At 43.5% G+C, this 20,439-nt stretch overlaps 1 protein-coding gene across 1 annotated transcript in view; it reads right to left on the bottom strand.

The window, feature by feature from the left end:
• The window catches only part of NALCN (sodium leak channel, non-selective), a 665,599-nt gene that overhangs the window by 70,645 nt on the left and 574,515 nt on the right, over window positions 1-20,439 (bottom strand). Inside the window, exons 24-30 of the mRNA XM_088456607.1 lie at window positions 15,042-15,162; window positions 14,832-14,963; window positions 13,711-13,878; window positions 12,356-12,460; window positions 11,154-11,260; window positions 5,515-5,635; window positions 5,330-5,428 (exon numbers count right to left, since the gene is read on the bottom strand). Of these exons, the coding sequence (XP_088312733.1) occupies window positions 5,330-5,428; window positions 5,515-5,635; window positions 11,154-11,260; window positions 12,356-12,460; window positions 13,711-13,878; window positions 14,832-14,963; window positions 15,042-15,162 (853 nt within the window). The remainder of the gene's footprint in view (window positions 1-5,329; window positions 5,429-5,514; window positions 5,636-11,153; window positions 11,261-12,355; window positions 12,461-13,710; window positions 13,879-14,831; window positions 14,964-15,041; window positions 15,163-20,439) is intronic.

Below are 20,439 nucleotides of genomic sequence, written 5' to 3'. Positions count from 1 at the left end.
TTTCCCTGTATTTAGTCAACCAGACCTGGGTTTCAGCAGTCCAGGGCTGGTTCTGTTTTGGGGGGACCTCGCGTTTTTTTAATTTTAATTTTAACTCTTTAGTCACTTTTTCCAGGCAGATACATGCAGGCATCTCACTGATGTCTGCATGTATCTGTGTGAGAACGAACTGCTCATGCTGAAAGTGAAAGCATGAAGCAGTTCTAAAGTGTCGGGGATTTGCAGTTCGTTTTGAAGTGTGATTTGCCGTTTGATTTGGACATGAACATGCCGAATCGAACAGCAAATCACTGTTCAAAACCGACTCAAATCAAATGTGTTTTGCAAATTGCAAAACAAATCGAATAATAGTAAATGCGGTGAAAAAACGGTTTTCACTGCATTCAATTTGAGTCGATTTGAGAAGAGCTAAATCACTCCTCAAATCGACTTGCAAATTGACCTTTAGTAAATTTGCCCCTAAGTCGTACACAGATAGTGTCACATATCAAATTAATCTGCACAGTCTCCTGGTGTGTCCTAGTCACATCACACTGCAAAATAAAATGCAAAACATTTGCCTGGTGCTAGCAGAGTCTGATGGGACCAGGCACGCCAAGAAAAGCTGTTTGACACAATTGCAGCAAAGACAAGTGAGGACACATCTGTAGGTAAGGTGTGTTTGGAATGGAATGGAGAGGAATGCTCCCAGAGTGATGAGAAATGGGTGGAGTGTCATGATGACACATCACCATTTTCAGTGACCATGTTCCTCATGACACATGGCCAAACCCATTTTTTGTGCATACAGTACCACGAAGAAATTTTTCTACTTGCACCACTGGCGTCACATGACACATCACATCCGTGATGTTGATGAGGAGACTCAAGAGCCGCTCTGCACTGTATGCACTGTGTGAATGCAGAACACTGAGCTGGAACGGGACCATTGAAGAGGAGCTGGCCACGGAAGGTGAGTAATCAGGGTGCACAGACGGGCATATAGCAGAGCGTCAGTGGAGAAAGTCACGCTCTAAGGCTGACTTCCTCCATTTCAAATTTATTCTCTCTTCCTACAGTGCTGCCCTGTCTCTCTCCAAACAAACATATTTCAAGAACCTCATCTCCTCCCAGTCCTCAAACCCCCGGCGTCTCTTTGCCACTTTCAACTCCCTACTCTGCCCTTCCCCTCCTCGCCTTCCCTCCTTGCTCTCTGCCCTCGACTTTGCCACCTACTTTACATCTAAAATTGACTCCATATGTGAGGACATCATATCCCATCAGACCCTCAGCACTCCTCCCCCTCCTTGCCCTTACCACCCCTCCCCTTCTGTCTCACCAACTCTGACATCCTTCTCCCCTGCTTCTGGAGAGGAAGTCATGGCCCTCATCCGGTCCTCCCCTCCTTCCACCTCCCCTCTTGACCCTATCCCTTCCCGTCTCCTCTCCCACCTGTCTCCTTCTGCCTGTTCCCATCTGGCTCACCTCCTTAATCTCTCCCTATCATCTGGCACTGTCCCTTCTGCATTCAAACATGCTCTTGTCTCCCCCATTCTTAAAAAACCTACCCTTGATCCTAACATACTTTCCAACTATCGACCCATCTCTCTTCTCCCTTTTGCTTCCAAACTCCTTGAGCGTATTGTCTACAACCGCCTTACCACCTTTCTTTCATCCCACTCCCTCCTTGACTCATTTCAATCTGGCTTCCGATCTCTCCACTCCACTGAAACTGCCCTCACGAAAGTCAGCAACGACCTCCTTGCTGCCAAATCCAAGGGCCACTACTCTCTGCTCATTCTCCTTGACCTCTCTGCTGCATTTGACACTGTAGACCATCCTCTCCTCCTGCAAATCCTTTACTCTCTCGGTTTACGTGACACTGCCCTCTCCTGGCTTTCCTCCTACCTCTCTGATCGTTCCTTCGCTGTGTCCTCTCATGACTCCTCTTCCCCTCCACTTCCACTAAAGGTAGGAGTTCCCCAAGGTTCTGTTCTGGGGACCTCTCCTTTTCTCCCTATATACATCCTCTTTAGGTGAACTCATTAACTCCTTTGACCTCCAATATCATCTCTATGCAGATGATACTCAAATTTACCTTTCCACCCCTGAGCTCTCCCCCTCGCTCCTTACCCGTATCTCCAACTGTCTCTCTGCTGTCTCTTCGTGGATGTCCCAGCGCTTTCTTAAACTTAACATGTCTAAGACTGAGCTGATCATCTTCCCACCCTCTTCCACTACATCACTTTCCACAATTTCATTATCTATTGATGGCACAACTATCTCCTCTAGCCCCAAAGTGCGCTGTCTTGGAGTTATCCTAGACTCCTCCCTCTCCTTTAAACCCACCTCATGCTCTTTCCTTCCTATCTTCCCCTTCTGTGTCACGCATGTCTGTCTGCCCCTCCCCTTAGAATGTAAGCTCTCATGAGCAGGGACCTCTTCCCTCATGTGCTTCTCTTTACATTTTCTTCTACTCTCTACTCCCCATTAGGGTACCTAACACGGGACCGCCAACTCCCGGCAGCTTATTGTCAGTGCTTTAATCACTATTTCAGCAATGTATATAAATCGTGTCCTTGTCCTGCACTGTAATGTACTGTAAGTTACTTGTTTCTTGTTCACTTATTAGTTCTATGTACTATGTAAGGCGCTGCGGAACACTTGTGGCGCCATATAAATAAAGGATAATAATAATAATAATAATATAGACGGAGTACTTTACAGGATATTAGGGAGACAGTGTGAAATATTATTGGTTGGGGCCCCTACAAGCCTTAATGTTGCCCTGTATTAATGTTATTATGACATACTGTACAGTCTAAATAAAAAATGCAAATCATTTTGATTCAGTGGTCACAGGTGTACACTTAGAAGACAGTTTTCAGCTGTCCTCTCAGAGAACCTACCCAGTGTCGAACTGGTACATAAAGGCCCCACCAGAGGTTTGCAGTGATAGTGGCCCATGCTTAAGGGATGTGGCTATACACTGCTAAATTTGATTGGCAGCAGTGCGGATCTTGGTGTAGTTTCTATAGAAACATACCAAGCACCGATGTTCATCCATGTTTCTGCTCTACCAGGTAACTGACCCTCTAATAGAGTAACAATGTGTAATAAGATGAACGCACATCTCCGATGTTCAGGGGTCTGCGCCTGTGCAGGATCCGGTTTTGCGCAGGTGCACAATGGGTCTTGTGATCTCATTTGCAGAACCCCTTAGCCGCAGCATGCTGCGGCATTTGGCGGGGCGGAGCGGAGGCGTGCCTGTTCGCTGTTCCCATAAACAGAGGCGTGTTGCCTCCATTTTTCGGGAGGGACGAGGCCAGGCAATGGCGTCAATAGGGGGGTGAGGGCCTCACTCGGATGTCACCCGATGAGACTGCTCCTGACACTGTGAGGGAGCTGGCTGGCATGAAGGCTTCCATAACATTTTTTGGTATTGCCGCCTAGTTAACTGCATTCTGTCTAGAAGGTCTGGATTGAATGCTTGGACCAATGCGGCCGCTATCAGAAGTTAAAATGTCTGTTAATGCTGTAGGAGTATTACAATTATATAATTGCAAGAAAGGACACAATTACCAAAACAGTTAGGCCCAATGGAAGCAGCGAATTTTTCCTTTAGCTGCAGATACGGGTGTAATATGCATTACCGCCGGCCAAGCTTCAAATCCCGACAGCAGAAGCCCGGCGAAGATCCCGATCGTTAATAAGGTAAGTATAACTAACCTTAATTCCCCCCCTCTAACCCTCCCTTAGGGGTGCCTAACCCTAACCTCCCCTCTAAGTGCCTAAACCTAACCCCCCCTTTCCCTGCAGCCTAACCCTAAGTCTCCCGGGGGGCGGATGCCTAACCCTAACCTCTCCCCGGGGGTGCCAAACCCTAACCCCCCCCTTCTCCTAGCCTAAACCTAACCCACCCCAGGGGGTGCCTAAGTCCCCCAGGGAGCCCTAAAACCTAACCCTGTCCGTGCCCGGCTTACCTTCGTTCGGTATGCCAGTCGGCTTCCTGACTACATCCCGCAGATACACCTGCAAATCTCATGGGGAGAGATCTACTTTGCAAAATAGGATGTACTGTCTTTTGCACATCAGATGAAGTTTACTTGCAGATTCAACATAATAAATATTACACAGTACAAGACAGGAGGTTGAGGAAATGGTTAGCCAAATACCTGTAACTTTAGTAACTTATGGACACAGGATTCAAATGATGTTGGTAAAATGATATATGTTAAACCGGTTTAAGTACAACTCAAGCATGGCGTTAAATTCTCTGTATAAGTACCAGAGTATTCGGGAGCCCTTCTGGTTGTGGATTCCACATACCCAGGCCATATCTGGAGAGGAGTAGAGTCACGATGAGGGGCTGTGCCAAAATATATCCTGTTAACCCAAGTAAGTGTGTATCACAGACTCAGAGGGTTCACATATGAAATTTGAGATATTTAACATGATATTGCTATCAGCCTCATTGTAGAGTCTTAACACGTTATCATCATTACTGTTGATTTATGCCATTGTGATTACTGCCATTGCTGATTTTTATTTCATTATCATCAATGCTAATAATGATTTTTCCTACTGCATGTTATTACCAAATGCTATTATTCAATGTCATCACCTTTGTGTTATTGTTCAGCAAATCTTTTTCACTAAAATTATTCTATTGTTATTTAAATGTAATGGTTACAGTTATCTCAGCCACTTTATCTTTGTCAATGACATCCAGTAATAATTTTCTTTTACAGCTGGCCTTTCAGATACCTGGATATATAATAAATTTTCCAAGTGGTTTTTCCCCATTTTTCTGGTGCTGTCTGTGTGTGGAGTCATCATCATTAATATAATACTGTGGTTTTCCAAATTAATCTCCTGTAGACACAATGCTGTAACAGGGCTTTATATGCCCCCTAAGTGTATGACATAATGACGTAATGCAGAGGGTCACCAGCGCTGGGAATTACAGCACTGCCTGGAGCATCCTCAGGATGATCCGGGGGCTGTACACGCTACAGTGTACATGTCTAGAGCTTCCTTTGGACACTCTGGGCTACACTGCAACAGCAATTCTGGTGGCAAGGTGCCATTCCAGGCAACCTGCTAGCCAGATGCAGGGGCCATGGGGCAGCTTGCGTACCCCTAATTAAGATTCTGGTAAGACTGTGTCAATTTCTCAACCCAAAGACAAAAGTAAGATGAGGCACTGCTTTTGAGAGGAGGTCAAAATAACCTAACTGTGAAATTCATTACCCCTATCCCTTACAAGTACATGTAGACATCAGCGGTGCAGGGGCTACTAACATTTGGGAGTTTCATAATTAATATTGTTGGAGTGCATAGATCTTACCTTGTTTTCATTGAAGTTGGCAATAACCACACCAACAAAAAGAGTCAGGCCTATCATGCACCCAAGGAACACAAAAACATGAATATATATTCCATGTATCTGCAAAAAGAGACAGTCAAATGTTAATACAGACTAACACCAACATAGGATAATATAGGAACTATATAAAATATATGTAAATTTACCGGTCCTACACGATGAATGATGACATCTCGGACTTCAACCCAACCTTTTAAAGACAGCACTTCAAATAAAGCCAGCATAGCATTTCCCACATTATCAAAATTAAAGTTACGAGGATTTGCCCTGTAATATTAGAAAAATATTAAATAATCAGCAGAGTGAAACAACATAGTATTTGTATGGGTACAAATCAAAACATAAAGAGCTTACAAAAGTATGTAGTATCATCTCCTAAAATTAATGCAGGTGACATATATATGATTGAGATTGCCAGGAAAACTGGTATCGCACATACATGGGCTGATTCTGAGTCGCACACAAAGGGCCTGATTCAGAGATGGATTGCATTGCATAGCGGCACACAAGCAGCTGTTCTGAAACAGACACCTCCTTGCTGCATCTGGGTGATCCCAACGCTGCGACTGAGGTTGCTGTCTGAGATCACCATTGGAACGGTATGCAGTTATGAGACCGGTGGATGCATGGCCGCCGGTCTCAATACCGACAGCATAATCCCGGCAATGGATCTAACATAGGCGTCGAAATGCCGACGCCTATGTTAATCCCGAAGCTGGGACCCCGACAGGAAACCGGGCCGATTGTCCAACGCTGGGGGTAAGTATGTATGTAGCTGGGGATGGGGGGGTTAGGTTTAGGGCACCCCAGGGCGACTTAGGTTAGGCACCCCCCTGGGGAGGGTTAGGGATAGGCTAGGAGAAGGGGGGGGTTAGGTTTAGGCACTAGGGGGTGGGTAGGGTCAGGCACCACCCCCTGGAGGGTTAGGTTTAGGGTGTGGGGAGGGGGGTTTAGGTTTAGGCACTTATGAGGGAGGGGTAGGGTTAGGCACTAGGTGGGGAGGTTAGGGTTAGGCACCCCTAAAGGAGGGTTAGGGGGAGGGAGAGGATTAGGAATATTTAACTTCTTCCGCTGTCGGGATCTTGTGCATCGGGCTGCCGGCGTCGGGATTTGAACCGCCGGGCTTACGTCCGGTGGTCAAACATACCCATTCCCATTGGAACAATCGCAACCATAGGTTGAGATTGTTTCCCTTTGGCCAGGCTGCAATAGCTGAAGATTACCACAGCCTGACTGGGTCCTGGTAGCTTGCGAGGCCAGGAAATCTGCATCCATGGACGCAGACCCTGGCCTCATCACTCCCAGAAATGAAGGTGACATGCCCCTGCTTCTGGGAATGCAGGCCATCCACTGCACTGCCCCCCAAACGCTTCTGCCTGTCAATCAGGCAGAGCCTTGGGGGCTCTCCGAGCAGTATTGCAGGACCCGTTCTGTATATGCACAGAATGGGTCCTGCCCAAGCGCACACCATGTACCATCAGAGATGTATGCTAATCATAAGGTTATCGTACATCTCTGATTCAGGCCCAAAGTGCCTATAGTTGCTGGCAGCCACATAAGTCTGCTTTACTACTATGCTAATACCACTATCTGTTCAACTAATGCGGTGGTTTGCGCCAGTGTAAGCAGAAACAAGTGCCGCGGATTGATTTTACACTTGCCGTCACAACCATTATCATTAGTATCTGCACTTACACCAGCCCCAGGCTAGAGATGAAGTATGTCTGAAACAGGATTTCCTTCCCCGTACGCATGGAGCATTTGATACACACCCACGACACTCCTACAAGTCAGGATGATTACGTGCAAATGCATTGTCACCCCCCCAGTTCTCACCCTGAAACACCTTATTTCACAGAGACTCAGATTCGGCCGAATTCCATCAGACTCAGGTTAGGATGGATATTAGAAAAGAAGCGGAAATTCGCATCTGCGCATGTGTTGTATGTAAAATGTTGTGCACAGAGATTTCTGCGACTCAGAATCAGCTCCACTGTCTGCAGGTAAGTGTATTAATACAGGGAAAGTCAAAATGATGTTCCTGATTTCAATGATTTCTATGCGAAATGTAATGAGCGTTTCTTGTTGCGAGATGTGGGCTTTGAAAGGTAATCTCTCAAAGTTCAATTCCCCGATGCTGGTTCCACATGGATTCTGCTAATGTTTGTCAGGAGTCAGCTGAGGAAAATGGTGACTAGCATAGAGCAACAGGCATTCTGTGTTCTTGATGTTCATACAAACAAGTCTGTCATGAACGCTCAACAACATTTTTGGACAAAATATAGGAGGGAGCCACCAGTGGTAAGTCAATTCAGAAGTGCTATTTACAATTTCAAGACACGGTCCCCATTTGCAAGTGAGAATAGACTGGGCATCCATCAATAGGGGAAGAAGCAGTGTAGCTTGTCAGATGAAGTTTCGGGAGCAGCCCTCACAAATCCACCCACCGTGCAGGCCGAGAACTTAGTATTCCATAGAAAAATGTATTGCGGGTTCTGCAGAAACATTTGCAATGAGACCCTACTATCTGCAAATGCTGTGAGCTCGGAAGAACAGCAACTTACACCTGCAAGATATCTCTTTGGGCTAATGGAAAAGAACGGTTTCCGTGAAAAGTTGTTTTTTAGTGACGAAGCAGCGTTCAGCATTTCAGGAAACGAAAACCTACATAACATGAGAATTTAGGGGTATTGAAAATCTCTATGCATTCTTGCAACATGAAAGTGATTCCGCCAAACTCGCCGAAGCTATTGTGACAGGAGTTACCTACCTTTTCATGCTGGAACTATGGCTCCTCCCACAGCTGGAAGAAGACATTGCTGACTTCATCTTTTAACAGGATGGTGCCCCTCCTCATTACCATAACGATGTTCTGGGCCACCTCAATGACAAGTTGCCACAAAGATGGGTTGGTCGTGCAGCTGCGGAGTTTCAAGAACTGCTACATTGGCCAACATGTTCCCCAGATCTCATCCTATGTGATTTCTTTTTGTGGAGTTTCATCAAGGATTGTGCTTGTATAACCACTTGCAATGAAGTTGGTTGACCTGTGCACGCACATCAGAGCAGCCATCACAGAAATTGATGCCCACGTGCTACAAAGGGTTTGGGAGTAACTTACTTGATGTGTGCTGTGCTACACATGAAGCGCACATTGAACATTTATAATTTGTCTGAAAGAAACATCAAGTTTTCCTCGTCTTTACCTGCATTACAATAAACTTGAGTAAAAAATCATTGAAATCAGGAACATCATTTTGACTTATCTTGTACTTTCTCATGGCTTAAACCAGACTTCTTCTATACAGTTATTTGTACAGTTAATATTACAATGAGAAATTAAGCATCATGTAAGATAAGATGCCATGGTAGCTTTACTTCTGACATCTTTGAGAAACATGGCCTACCAGGGAATTTGTAATCAGTTTTTATCAACTCCTCAGGTTGGTACTATGGAGCAGAAGACAGCAATACTTTGCATACTGTAACTCTTCACCAATTTTCTTAATATCACAACTTTTTATAACCATACAGTTCCTTGAGAAAGGACAGGCTATAACTGAAGGTTGGGAAGAATCTGGTCAAGCTGCATAAGGAGTTCCAGAAGTGGGGAGAAGTCTTTGAGACGTAATGATAAGTGAAAGGGAGTGTATCTGGTGACAAAGTCAGATTTAAGAGGGGAAAAGTTGGTTATGGTGAAAAGCTTAAACTGAATTCTGGAAAAAATGGGAACTCTGTGAATGGATGAAGATCATTCTCATTGCTGCATTTAAGATGGTTTGTAGAAGAGAATGACAGGTGATAGAAAGGTGGAAAGGGGGTGTATTCTGGCAATGTTAAAAAGAGGGAAGAGACAAAACAGAGCATTGGACTGTATTTGAGCAGTGAAACTAAGTGCAGAGTTGAGGACAACACCATGGCATTGGGCTTTGGAAAACGGGAGATACTGTAGTGATATTGCCAACCATGGTAGTGACTAGAAGAGGGATAGTAACACTAGAAGGGGAGAAAATAATGACTGACCTCCTGTGTGGACATATTGAGTTTTTGGTAGCATTTAGACATTTGAGATGGCAGAAAGGCAGTTGGACACAATGTATAAGAGAGAAGGTGTCTGATCATTGGAGGACAGGTAGATATGTATGCCAGCATAGAGGTGGTACTGAAGGTCAAAGAAGTGTAAACGTTCACAGAGAGAGGAGTTCTAAATAGAGAAAAGCATGGGGCCAAGGACAAAGCCTCAAGGAAGTATAGGAGAGGATGTGTCATTAGCAGAAATACTGAAGTAGCATTCAGAGAGCTAGTTGGTGGACCTGGAGAAAATAGTACTGAAAGTCCAAAATAGCCAAGAGAATGAGGTTTGTTAACTGCTATAAAGTGGCACAGAGGTTCAAAGAGGATGAGTAGAGCATTGAAGTCTCAGTGGAGTGTATGAGGTGGAAGCCTAATGGCAAAGGTTAGATAAGAGAGTAAGAGGAGAGAAAGTGGGCCAGGCATTTGTATACAAGACCTTGAAATCATTTTAAAACAAAGCTGAGAAAAGAAATGAGGCAGTACCTGGAAACAGAAGAAGAAGCAAATATCTTTCTTAAGAATAGGATACAAGAGTGCATGTTTAAAGATGAAAGGTAAGAGTAGATAGGAACAGGTTGAAGGGATGATCTAGGTGCAGGCATTGAGGAGGGTGTAAAGGAATTGGGATGGAACATTTTTACATTTTGATGAGAAATAAGAGGAGGGGATTGTGAAAACCTGATCTACAGCAACAGAAGAACTGAATGTGGGGAATGTGAGTAGAAGAGAAGTTACTGTAGGTGTGGTGTAATGGTTCTTGCAAAAGGAGATTCTTGACGGGTGGTGTAGATTTTGACTATGAAGTAGCAGGTAAAGTCATGAGCATTAAGGGAAAATGGGGAGGGTGGTGGTCGGCAGAGAAGCAAGTTGACAGTGGTAAAGACGCAATAGAAGTTGGTCAACTGGGGGTATATGAGATCCATTAATGGGCTTTATGAAAGTCACCGCTTCCCAGCCGGGTTGCAGGTGAAAATTTAAAATGGCATCCACAGTCAGTGTAAAGCATGCCGGAAATTACACTAACTGCAGATGACGGTTTAAATTTTCACCTACAACCCACCAGAAAGCAGCGGCTTACAAATATGTTGCTTCGTTACCATTTTTACATTCTATTTATTTCTATTAAATTGGACTGAACATATTATCTGCTCCTGTGCTGTGAACTGCTACTACCTTCTGCTAAACTAGCCTGCTCCTAGCTTGTGAGGACATTTATAACCTGTGCTTTACTTGAGGTAATAGTGTGGAGAGCACAATATAAAACCTCCTTCCTCTACCTTACACTAATAAACATTATGTTAATTTTACCGACATACATGCAATATAGATATACTATTACCAGTGGCGGATTTTACCTAGCCCCCCCCCCCCCAGTAAAATCTGACACCCAGCAACAGGCTGCCTGGCAGTTGCAGCTGTGGTGTCGCTATGGGGGTGTGGGTCGCACCGGGTGTCACCAGACCCGGTGACGCCTCTGAGTGGCAGTAGCTTCCATTGGAAGTGCTCCCTGCTAATCACAGCTGCACAGGCAGTACCAGGGGGAGTGTTTTCTCCCTGAGACTGCAAGACCAGACTGCAATTAGCAGAGAGAGTACTTCCAATAGGTGCTATAACGGCAGCCCTATCTGGCTTCTAGGGGCTGCAGCTGATGCAGCAAATAGAAGCCTGATTTATATACAGTATAGATGAGAACATTTTTAAAGTCACTTACCAAACTCTTGGAACCCAAAATCCTGGCTTCTTTTCTCCTGGTTTTAACTTCAAATTTAGATTTTTAGAAACACTGACATTAATCCTAAATATGCCATGGCACCTTTCCTAAAATGGAACATGAATGATACAATCAAATACATTATATAAAGTAATATCTGATGTTCTCAAACTCAAATGCACAGGAGGCCACATTTGAAAAATTGAAAAAGGACCCTCTTCTGCTTCATTGTGTGCTCTTATGTTCATTGAAAATTGCTACAGCACACAATTAGGATATGCATCTTCACTGGGCTGCATATTCGCATACGCTGGATGTTGCTCACTATCACATCATTAATATACTACAGTACTTATGCATGCGAGTGGTACTTAGCACCATCAATGACTCCTTAAGCCAAATGATAAAAGATAATTCTGGGAATAATAAGAATCAATAAACTGCCTTAGCTCTAAGTATATAAGGAGCTGATTTTGAATGTCATGCAACATACCTCCTGGCACACCATAGCTGGGGGAACAGCTACTGTAACGAGCCGTGCAATACAAGCATGCACTAATGAATGTGACACTACTTCTATATGTCATTTGGTAAGGGCTCTCATGGTTATTATCCTGGTCCGAACGGACCCTGATAATTAACATTCCGGCGCGGAGATAGCTGGTCCGATAATAAGCTGTCTCCACGAAACTTTCCACTGCTCCTTTCCAGCAGTGTAACTAGTGCGCCTGCAAAACCTTCAGGTCACGCATGCACACAAGAGCCCCGGCGTCTGGCGGAAAGAGACGGATAGGGGCGGAGGGATCTGAAAGGATCACACTTAGCAACCCGGGACTCCTTCACATAGGGAAGGAGTGGGTTTCGGGAGCACTCGTCATCTGAAGATGGCGAATGCTCCCGCAGTCAAGCTCCGAAAATATTGTATTTTCGGAGCTTGATGAGTGATGAACAGCGGGAGAGAAAGGTAAGCAGGATATATCTGTGATATCGCCTGCATTAACTTTTTGATGAATGGCCCCAAACCTTAATTTCCAAAATAGCAGGTGAAAATTAAATTAAGTGAGGATGAATAGACCCCTTACAGTTAATAAGCTATTATCTAAACATATGAAGTACTAGTACAAGTGTTCCTTTCTGTGTGAGGGCATGCTGTTATTCACACATGAATAGGGAATGATCTAAGCACATTACAGAGCACTTACCCGGGTATCAATATTTGGATCATTGCACTTTGCAAGCTTCCCTGCAAACAGCTGGACACCAAAACTGGCAAATACTAGCATCAGCGTAAGAAGAAGAATGGATACCTGAAAAAGTTATAATTACATTATTATACAATGGGCTATATTGATTGTGAATGCCATGTTTAAACTGATACTAATTGGAGGTCATCATAAAACTTGGAATCATGAAAGAAAGCACAAGACATCAGTTCTGGAAATCACAGAACTCATATGAGGAGTGAACTCGTTTCCAAGCTCTACATCTCCCAGTAAAGACAGGGGTGTTCATTTACAAAAAGGTTTACACAGTGTAGCACAGCTGTATATGCTCGATTGTGCCTACTATAGGGGGTCACCAGATATGTACATATGTTACACCCTACACTAAGGGGCTGAGGGCCTGATTCAGAGATGTACACAATGCCCATTTTTACACAGATGGAGCAATTGTTTGCCATTGCGTATATGTGCCAGCCGCACTGCACAGCGCAGTAATGGGTTTATGACTACGCCCGCACAGTGTCATCTTTGGAGGCGGTAACAGAGTGGGGGGGGGGAGGGTAGTGATTAGAAAAACACAGGTGTGTCTTACCATTTAAACGCCGTTACATGGGCGTACATAAATGAACCAATAGTATATCAGGCTACTGCAGGGGTGTCACATTCGTGGCCATCCAGCTTCTGCTGGACTACATATCCCAGCATGCCCTGCCATAGTTTTAGCATGCCATAATAGCAAAACTGTGGCACTGCATGCTGGGATGTGTAGTTCTACTGCAGCTGGAGGGACGCAAGTTTGACACCACTGGGCTAATGCGACTGCTCGCAACTACACCCACTTTTCGTGCGATTCAGAATCAACCCCTAATTCTGGTCATGATCAATCTGCATATATGCGTGGACTGGTGGAGTCAGACACAGGGAGCAGCTCTAGTGATATCACAGTAACTATAATAACTACATTCTCAACTTTTTATGAAAAAGAGACAAAATGGACAACGTACACTAGGTTTAAATCAACAGGAATTATGTTATAAGCCAGAGGTTCCCAAACGTGGTCCGCAAGGCACCACTACAGTTCAGGTTTTAGAGATATCCATGGTTGAGGACAGGTGGTTAAATCAAATTGACTAAGATACTAATCAAGTCACCTGCGGACAAGCAGGGATATCCTTAAAACCTGGACTGTTAGGGTGCCTTGAGGACCGGGTTTGGGAACCTCTGGTATAAGCAATATCAATAAAAGACAATATAACAGTTTTACAAAGATATATCTTGTTCATATCAAAGTTTAATTTTAAAAAATAAATAAATTCACAATAGTTTGAACATACCAGAAATATTTCCTTGAACCCACTGAAAAGTTCACGTACAACTTTCCTCATCTGAGGTACCAACTTGAATATGCGGAGTGGTCTCAAGCATCTCAGTACCATTAATAGCTGAGTACCAGATTTAGCTGGAACATTGTGCGGCATCCAGCAGAGGAAGATTAAACTGACCTTGGAATTAAAAATATTTTGTAATTATTAAATGAAATGAATATTAATGATAAAAATAACAATCATTAATAGTTACAGTTGAGGTTAATGTCATTGCAAATGTCTATGTGTTTCAACATATTGAAAAGACGAATTAACAATAAAGCAGAGAGATATAATCTCAGTGGAAAAAGGTTGTATTTTACAATTCTTAATCACACATATTGGGGCTGATTCACAGTTGTACACAGCTCCATTTTATGGACCTGCAGATTTTAGTACTACACATGTTCCATGGTTGAGTGCTCGCAACTATGAGCAATTCTGGGCGATTGAGTGGTGTACTCATCTCAGTTGCATCAACACCTGCCACATGAGAAAGGTGCTCTGAAGTCAACTGATTCACTTCCTATAGGATGAGCAGCTCTCTAAAATTGGATCTGCATATATTGAAAATCAAAAGCATATAACAGAAAATCAGAGGCGACTTTGCACGTTTTGCAACTGCGAAAATATGCTAATGTTTCCAAAGCTTACCTGAGCATATTGCCCAGTCACCATCCTCTGATGTGTGATATTGGGTGATCAGATACACCAGCTGCAGCGTATCTGGTCCAAGATCCCAGGTTTTTCCAAACCACAAGAAGCAGGACCTGGGAATTGCTCTAATACCGGACCCGCAGCACAAGCCTGGTCTGTGGCAGGTGTATCTGATCAGAGGGGGTCCTCTGTATGCATTTATAATCCTTTTGCCAGAGTTATGAATATGTATAGAACATAAATCTCACCAATTTGTATGACATCATTTACATATGAAAATAAAATCCACAATGAAAAGTCCTAAGTCACTATAGACAACGAAGACCTTGTGCTTAATAAAATCACTCTGTAAAATCAACTTAATTGTTCTAATACTATGGTTAATCTATAGCTTGTTATAAATATTTACATGGTCTACCAATGTGCTGACTTACAAGATATATAAAGATGTCCATCACACCTCCAAAATCCCTTATAACAGCTGTGGGAGTAAAGAATAAGCCATCTGCCATAATCTTCAGGTTCAGTTCAATGCTCATGAATATCACAAAGACATACTCTGCAATCTACAACACAAGGACAGAAGGATTAGCAAAGTGATAAACAAATGAATTCAAATGAATGAGATTTATAAAGACATTTACCTGCAAAGTTGGTGTGTGCATTACTCTTCTGAAGGGGGATTCAAACATCATAGATATACAGGAGCATATGGTGACCACAATCATGACCCAGTCTAGGTAAGTCACCAGCCCCAGGAGGTCACTGTCAGAAAGCAGACACTGATTAGCACAAGTCCCAAGTGACCTGCCAATGATCAGAGCTTATTCCCACCTATCCACTCTTTGTGCCCTTTTTACACATTCATAAATGCATGAAAAGTGCGTCCAAAAATATTAACACTGTGTTTAAAATGTTAGAATACAGTATGGCCTAATTCTTCATTAACACATACTATCACTTTAATGTATTGTATTTCTAGAAGCACAATCATGCGAATCACATAGAAAAAGCTTAAAAATGCATCTGCATTAGTTTCCAAGCATTTTAATCCATTTCTTAGCGCATATGTTTTCTCTAGGCAAAAATGCTTGGTGACATTTTTTTACTTGTTTATTCATCTTTATTTGTACAATGCCACTGTAATAGTCAGCCAGGGTACAACACAAGCCCTGGGTCCATTGGGTCAGGGACTGATGTGAATGATTATTTACTCAGGAATATGTAGGCACTATATAAATAACTGTTGTCTTCTTTGTATTGGTCCATCTTAGTAAGTATTGCCTGTGTACCATTTAAAATTGTAAATTGCTATGTAAAATGTGTTCTGTATATTAGATGATAATAATAATAATACATATGGAGCTTTATCTCCTTATAATTACAGATAACAAAATAATAAATAACTGTATATATTAAGCTGTAAAACAAGCAATATTCTATAAATGAAATTCACACAATAATAAGTGCATTTTCTGTAATTAGATGCTGTTCTGATTATAATGGGAAAGACTGTGTACAACTTTCTAGGCTCTGAGCAACTCCTTGTCATGTGGTTTCTGTGCTCTTATCTTAGCGATACACAGTATGGTCCTGCCAGGATTCTTCACGTTATGGTGTAAGCCATTAATTATATTTCCCAAGTGACATCAAATGCTCTTGCCTGATATGATTTTCTCTGACACAGAAAGAAAACAGACAATTTCCGTCCATTACATGGATTAAGCCCACATAAGGAGAGAAATGTGCTACAAAGTACGGCATCTTTACAGCAACAAAATCTGTTCTGCTTATGAAATTCTGACAGATTACTGCTGTAGAAACTTGTATAAAAGACCATTATAGGATTTGTTACTAAGAGTGGATAAAAAGCAAGATCTATGGTGTTGGTTTGAAGACAGACTATAAAAGAAGAGAATAATAAACATTATTGAAATGAGATGGAAGCTGGTAAATGAAGTTACAAAACATAGAGAAATACTGTGGTAGCAGGAACAAATATGCTACATGTGCTGAGTACTGGACAGTTGCCTATAACATAAGGATAGGTTTATTTAAAATTTAAAAAGCTAAATTTATACTTAACGAAATAAAAATCAAATACCGTTTTTAGAAATAAAATAAATATCAATATAGACACTACAGCACAGACAACTGATGAATCCCTGCCCACCCACAATATTTTATTTTGGTCTCTATTCCATAGTATCTAGCTTTAGCACAAGCTGCCCAGTTTGGTTAGTTATTGTATATTTCAAGTCAGTAATTTAGGGCTTTGGATTGGGATTTTATATAAAGTTCTGCCTAAAGTTTATTATATCTTGATGTTAAAGGTCCTGTTTTTATAATACATTAATAAAGTTGTAGCTTCAGCATTCTTGACTCCTTTGTTGGTTAAGATAACGGAGGAAATTTAATATGGACATAGTGACATAAAACTCTAGGACCTGGGGCTGCTAGTCAGTAAACACATCAAGGGGATGGGGCCTGTGGTAGCTAGGTTATGTAAGTGACCTATAGGGTTAGGTCATGACATGAGGAGATGGTTGGCCCTTTCTCTTCTTGAGTTATGGCTGGAGTGTGGTCGGTCTCTTTTGCTGGATGATGTTAACCCGCTCTCCCATCCCAATTGGCTGATGTCAGCTTTGCAGATCGGATGGCCTAGTTGGCATGTGACTGTAGTTGGAGGTGCCCTGAGGTGTTTCTGGGTCTGTCAATGGAGGCATAGGCGATTGCCCCATGGAGAATGGGAGCACTATCAGTCCAGGTGGGCTCCTTTTTCCCATGGGGTGAGGCGTTAACAGGCAGCTCAAGTTGGGGGAGGGTGGAGTGGGCAGTTGACCACCACCCTTCCCTTTGTTGTCCAGAAAGGGGGTGGCAGTAGGCCATTAACAAACCCCCTTTTGAGTTGATGTGGTTTGGGCTGGAGCTTGGGCACATCCTCCTATGTTTTGGTAGTTTTAATTGGAAAACTTTTCAGTTATTTTAGTTAATTTTATTTAAGTCACACACAGTTGCCAATTAAGTAGGCCGTCCATTCCTTTGGCACCATACTCCCTGGAATTTTATAAATAAAAGTTAACCTATTTGTTAGTTTGCAATATGGTTGTCCGTGTCATTTATTCGTAGGTGGATGCATGTGTGCATGGGTGATTGCAGGCCCTAGGCCGATAGAAGTTTTATTTATAATATATGCAGATTCATTAATGTGTAAATACTGCCCTCTGGTATTGGTCCAATTTGCAGCCATAGAGGCCAAGGATTACATATTGCTTTTGTACTTATCTGTATTTGTTTATCTTTTATTGGAACTTCTTAATATCACTGTTACAGACATTTCTAGTAAATACTATTATAGAAATAATTAGTAAGAATGGAAAAAGTGTTACATTTTAAGGCTAATGAGTGGTAATAATCTGCCAGAGCTGCATCCTATTTTACTTCCAGTACATGGAATAGAGACACAGGGGAGAGGCATGCAGGTAAGGGATGATTTTATCCTGATGAGGAAACATGTAGCTTGTACACGCTGGTATTTTTACTTAAAGCTGCACTAGTATCACAAACCGTGCTAGAGACCTCCGTCCTAGACCCCTGCATCTACCCATATGTTTGTGTCATTGCTGCCCGCTGAGCCGTTGGCCTGCTGTTCCAGTAATCTCCGATACGGGGCCTCCACTTGCGGATCGTCTGCAGCATCCCCACTGTTGCCTGTGTCCCTCTGCCACAGATCCATGCGCGCACGGCGTGCCAGTATTCAAGTTTCCCAGTACATGGGCGCAGGCATCTTTGGCCAGGTCAGGTGATACTCGTGCATCCAGTCAGCAGCCATCTCAAGTTGCTTCAGCCAATCCGCTTCAGCCTGATGGTATCAAAGACCTTCCTGTAACACATGCTGGTTGCAACAATGTCCATTGCTGCTGCATGACCTTTGTTCCTGAGCTCCCGTTGTGATACCTATGCTTCCTAGCATAGCAAGGCTGATTCTCTGGTTCTCTCTATGTTCCTGATTTCCCAGTGTGCTACCAGCGTTACTCCAGCCCGGAGTCATATTCCAAGTTCCTCAAGTTCATTCCACGTTACTCCAGCCCAGAGTTATATTCCAAGTTCCTCAAGTTCATTCCATGTTACTCCAGCCCGGAGTCATATTCCAAGTTCTTCAAGTTCAATCCTCATTACTCCAGTCCAAGAGTCAAGTTCTAAGTTCTTCAAGTTCAATCCTCATTACTGCAGTCCAGGAGTCAAGTTCTAAGTTCTTCTAGTTCAATCCTCGTTGCTTCAGTCCGGAGTCTATTCAAAATTCTTCAACTTCATTCAGTTCCAAGTCTACGGTTTCTTCCTACAGTTCCTTTCCAAGTTCAGTGACTGCTCAGAGACTTTTGTTTCACAGTTTTATTCAGTATCTTCCAGTTGCATTATCTCTAAACAGAGGACTATATTATAACAACTTATATCACAGTCTCCTCTATTACTTTAAGAGCAGAAACTACATTAAACCATCCAGTTTCAAACTACCTACTGATTCGGGTGTCTCTGTTTTACAACCCAGTTCGGGTACACAACTCCAAGTTCCCCAGTCCGTGACAACTAGCAACTAATGTGCAACCTCACTATAACCTAGGGCTCCTTCGTTCCTCTCAAAACCCCAGTTGAACACCAAAAGATTGTCCTCCCACTCAAACTACCCTTTTCTGATGACATATAAAGATGACTTAATTATTTTCCAGGGTTCTGTATTACTGAACCGACAGAGCCCCCGGCTGCAGGTAGGAAGAATGGGTGTCCCTCCTTTCCCACATCCTGCCAACTTCCTAGTGATGGGGGCAGGATGGAAAGTTTAATGTCGGCAATCATTCGACTGTGGGGAGGGGGCGGGGCCAAAATGTCCCTCAGTGATCAGCTGCAGCTCCTCTCCGGGCTTCCGGATAAGAGAAAAAAAAGGTTAGCAAGTATGCATTTCCCCTATACATATGCATACAGTGGAAGAAAATTATAGCCATGCCCCTCTAGAAATCTGGTGTTTATTCCTGACAAATGTCTAAGAAGTCTATTTTCTCTAAACCCAGCTTAGCATAATCACCCTTCTCTAATTTTGCACAAGTTTTGTTTACATTCTACACCGTGGGGGCGATTCAATCGTTTTTTTTAGCCATGGTAATTAATGGACGATCAATGTACTGGGTCAATTTAATTGTTTTTGAGCGCCCATTAATTATTGCACTTTTCACATCCAATTAGACCGGGTTTAGCTACGTAAAATGGCTAAACCACCTGAAATCCTGGTTAGGGCGCCCAAAGCACAGACTTATTACACATTTCTGCTTGCCACCTCAGGAGGCTGCGAGCATAAAAGGCACCTGAGGCTATTGCACCCAAATGGAATTGCTCTGCTGGGGACCCAGAACTGACAGTCACCAGAGCTTTCAATTGAATTACCTCCGTGATTTTGTGCCTCTTCTCTTTTTTGTGGTGATTCACTGGGAGTTTGAAATGGAAACAAACATTGGGCCTGATTCAGACCCACTCGCGAGCAGCTGTCCGCTCGCAAGTGGGTCGATGGTCTGCACTGAGCATACGCACGACGGAGGGAGCTCCGTCGTGCGCATGCGCCAGACGCGACGAGCGAAGGACTTTCCTTCGCTCGTTGTGTCTGATCAAAGGGGGCGTGCTGTCGATGTTGATTGACAGCACGCCCCCTTTGGTGGGCGTGCCGGGGGCGTGCCTCCCTGACGGTGGCGTTCACAAGGGAACGCCTACCGTCAGAAGCCGGCCCACTGACATCACTAGTGATGTCAGTGGGAGTGATTTTGGCTCTGATAGAGCCAAAATCACTCCGGGCCTTGCGGTTGAAAACCTCAACCGCAGGCTCCGGCTCGCAGTGGCGATGGTCGCGATGGGTGGTGACCCACAGCTATACGAGCGTCCAGGAGGACGCTCCATAATTATGGAGGGCGGCCCTCATTCAGAGCGTGCGCTCTGCTCAGAGCGTACGGCTCTGAATGAGGGCCATTATCTGATCTCTACACATTGGCCTCGCTACAG

The sequence above is a fragment of the Taudactylus pleione genome, unplaced genomic scaffold (assembly GCF_031769625.1).
Source record: "Taudactylus pleione unplaced genomic scaffold, aTauple2 ptg000041l, whole genome shotgun sequence".
NCBI lineage: Eukaryota > Metazoa > Chordata > Amphibia > Anura > Myobatrachidae > Taudactylus > Taudactylus pleione.
This window is presented reverse-complemented; position numbering and strand designations above follow the sequence as displayed.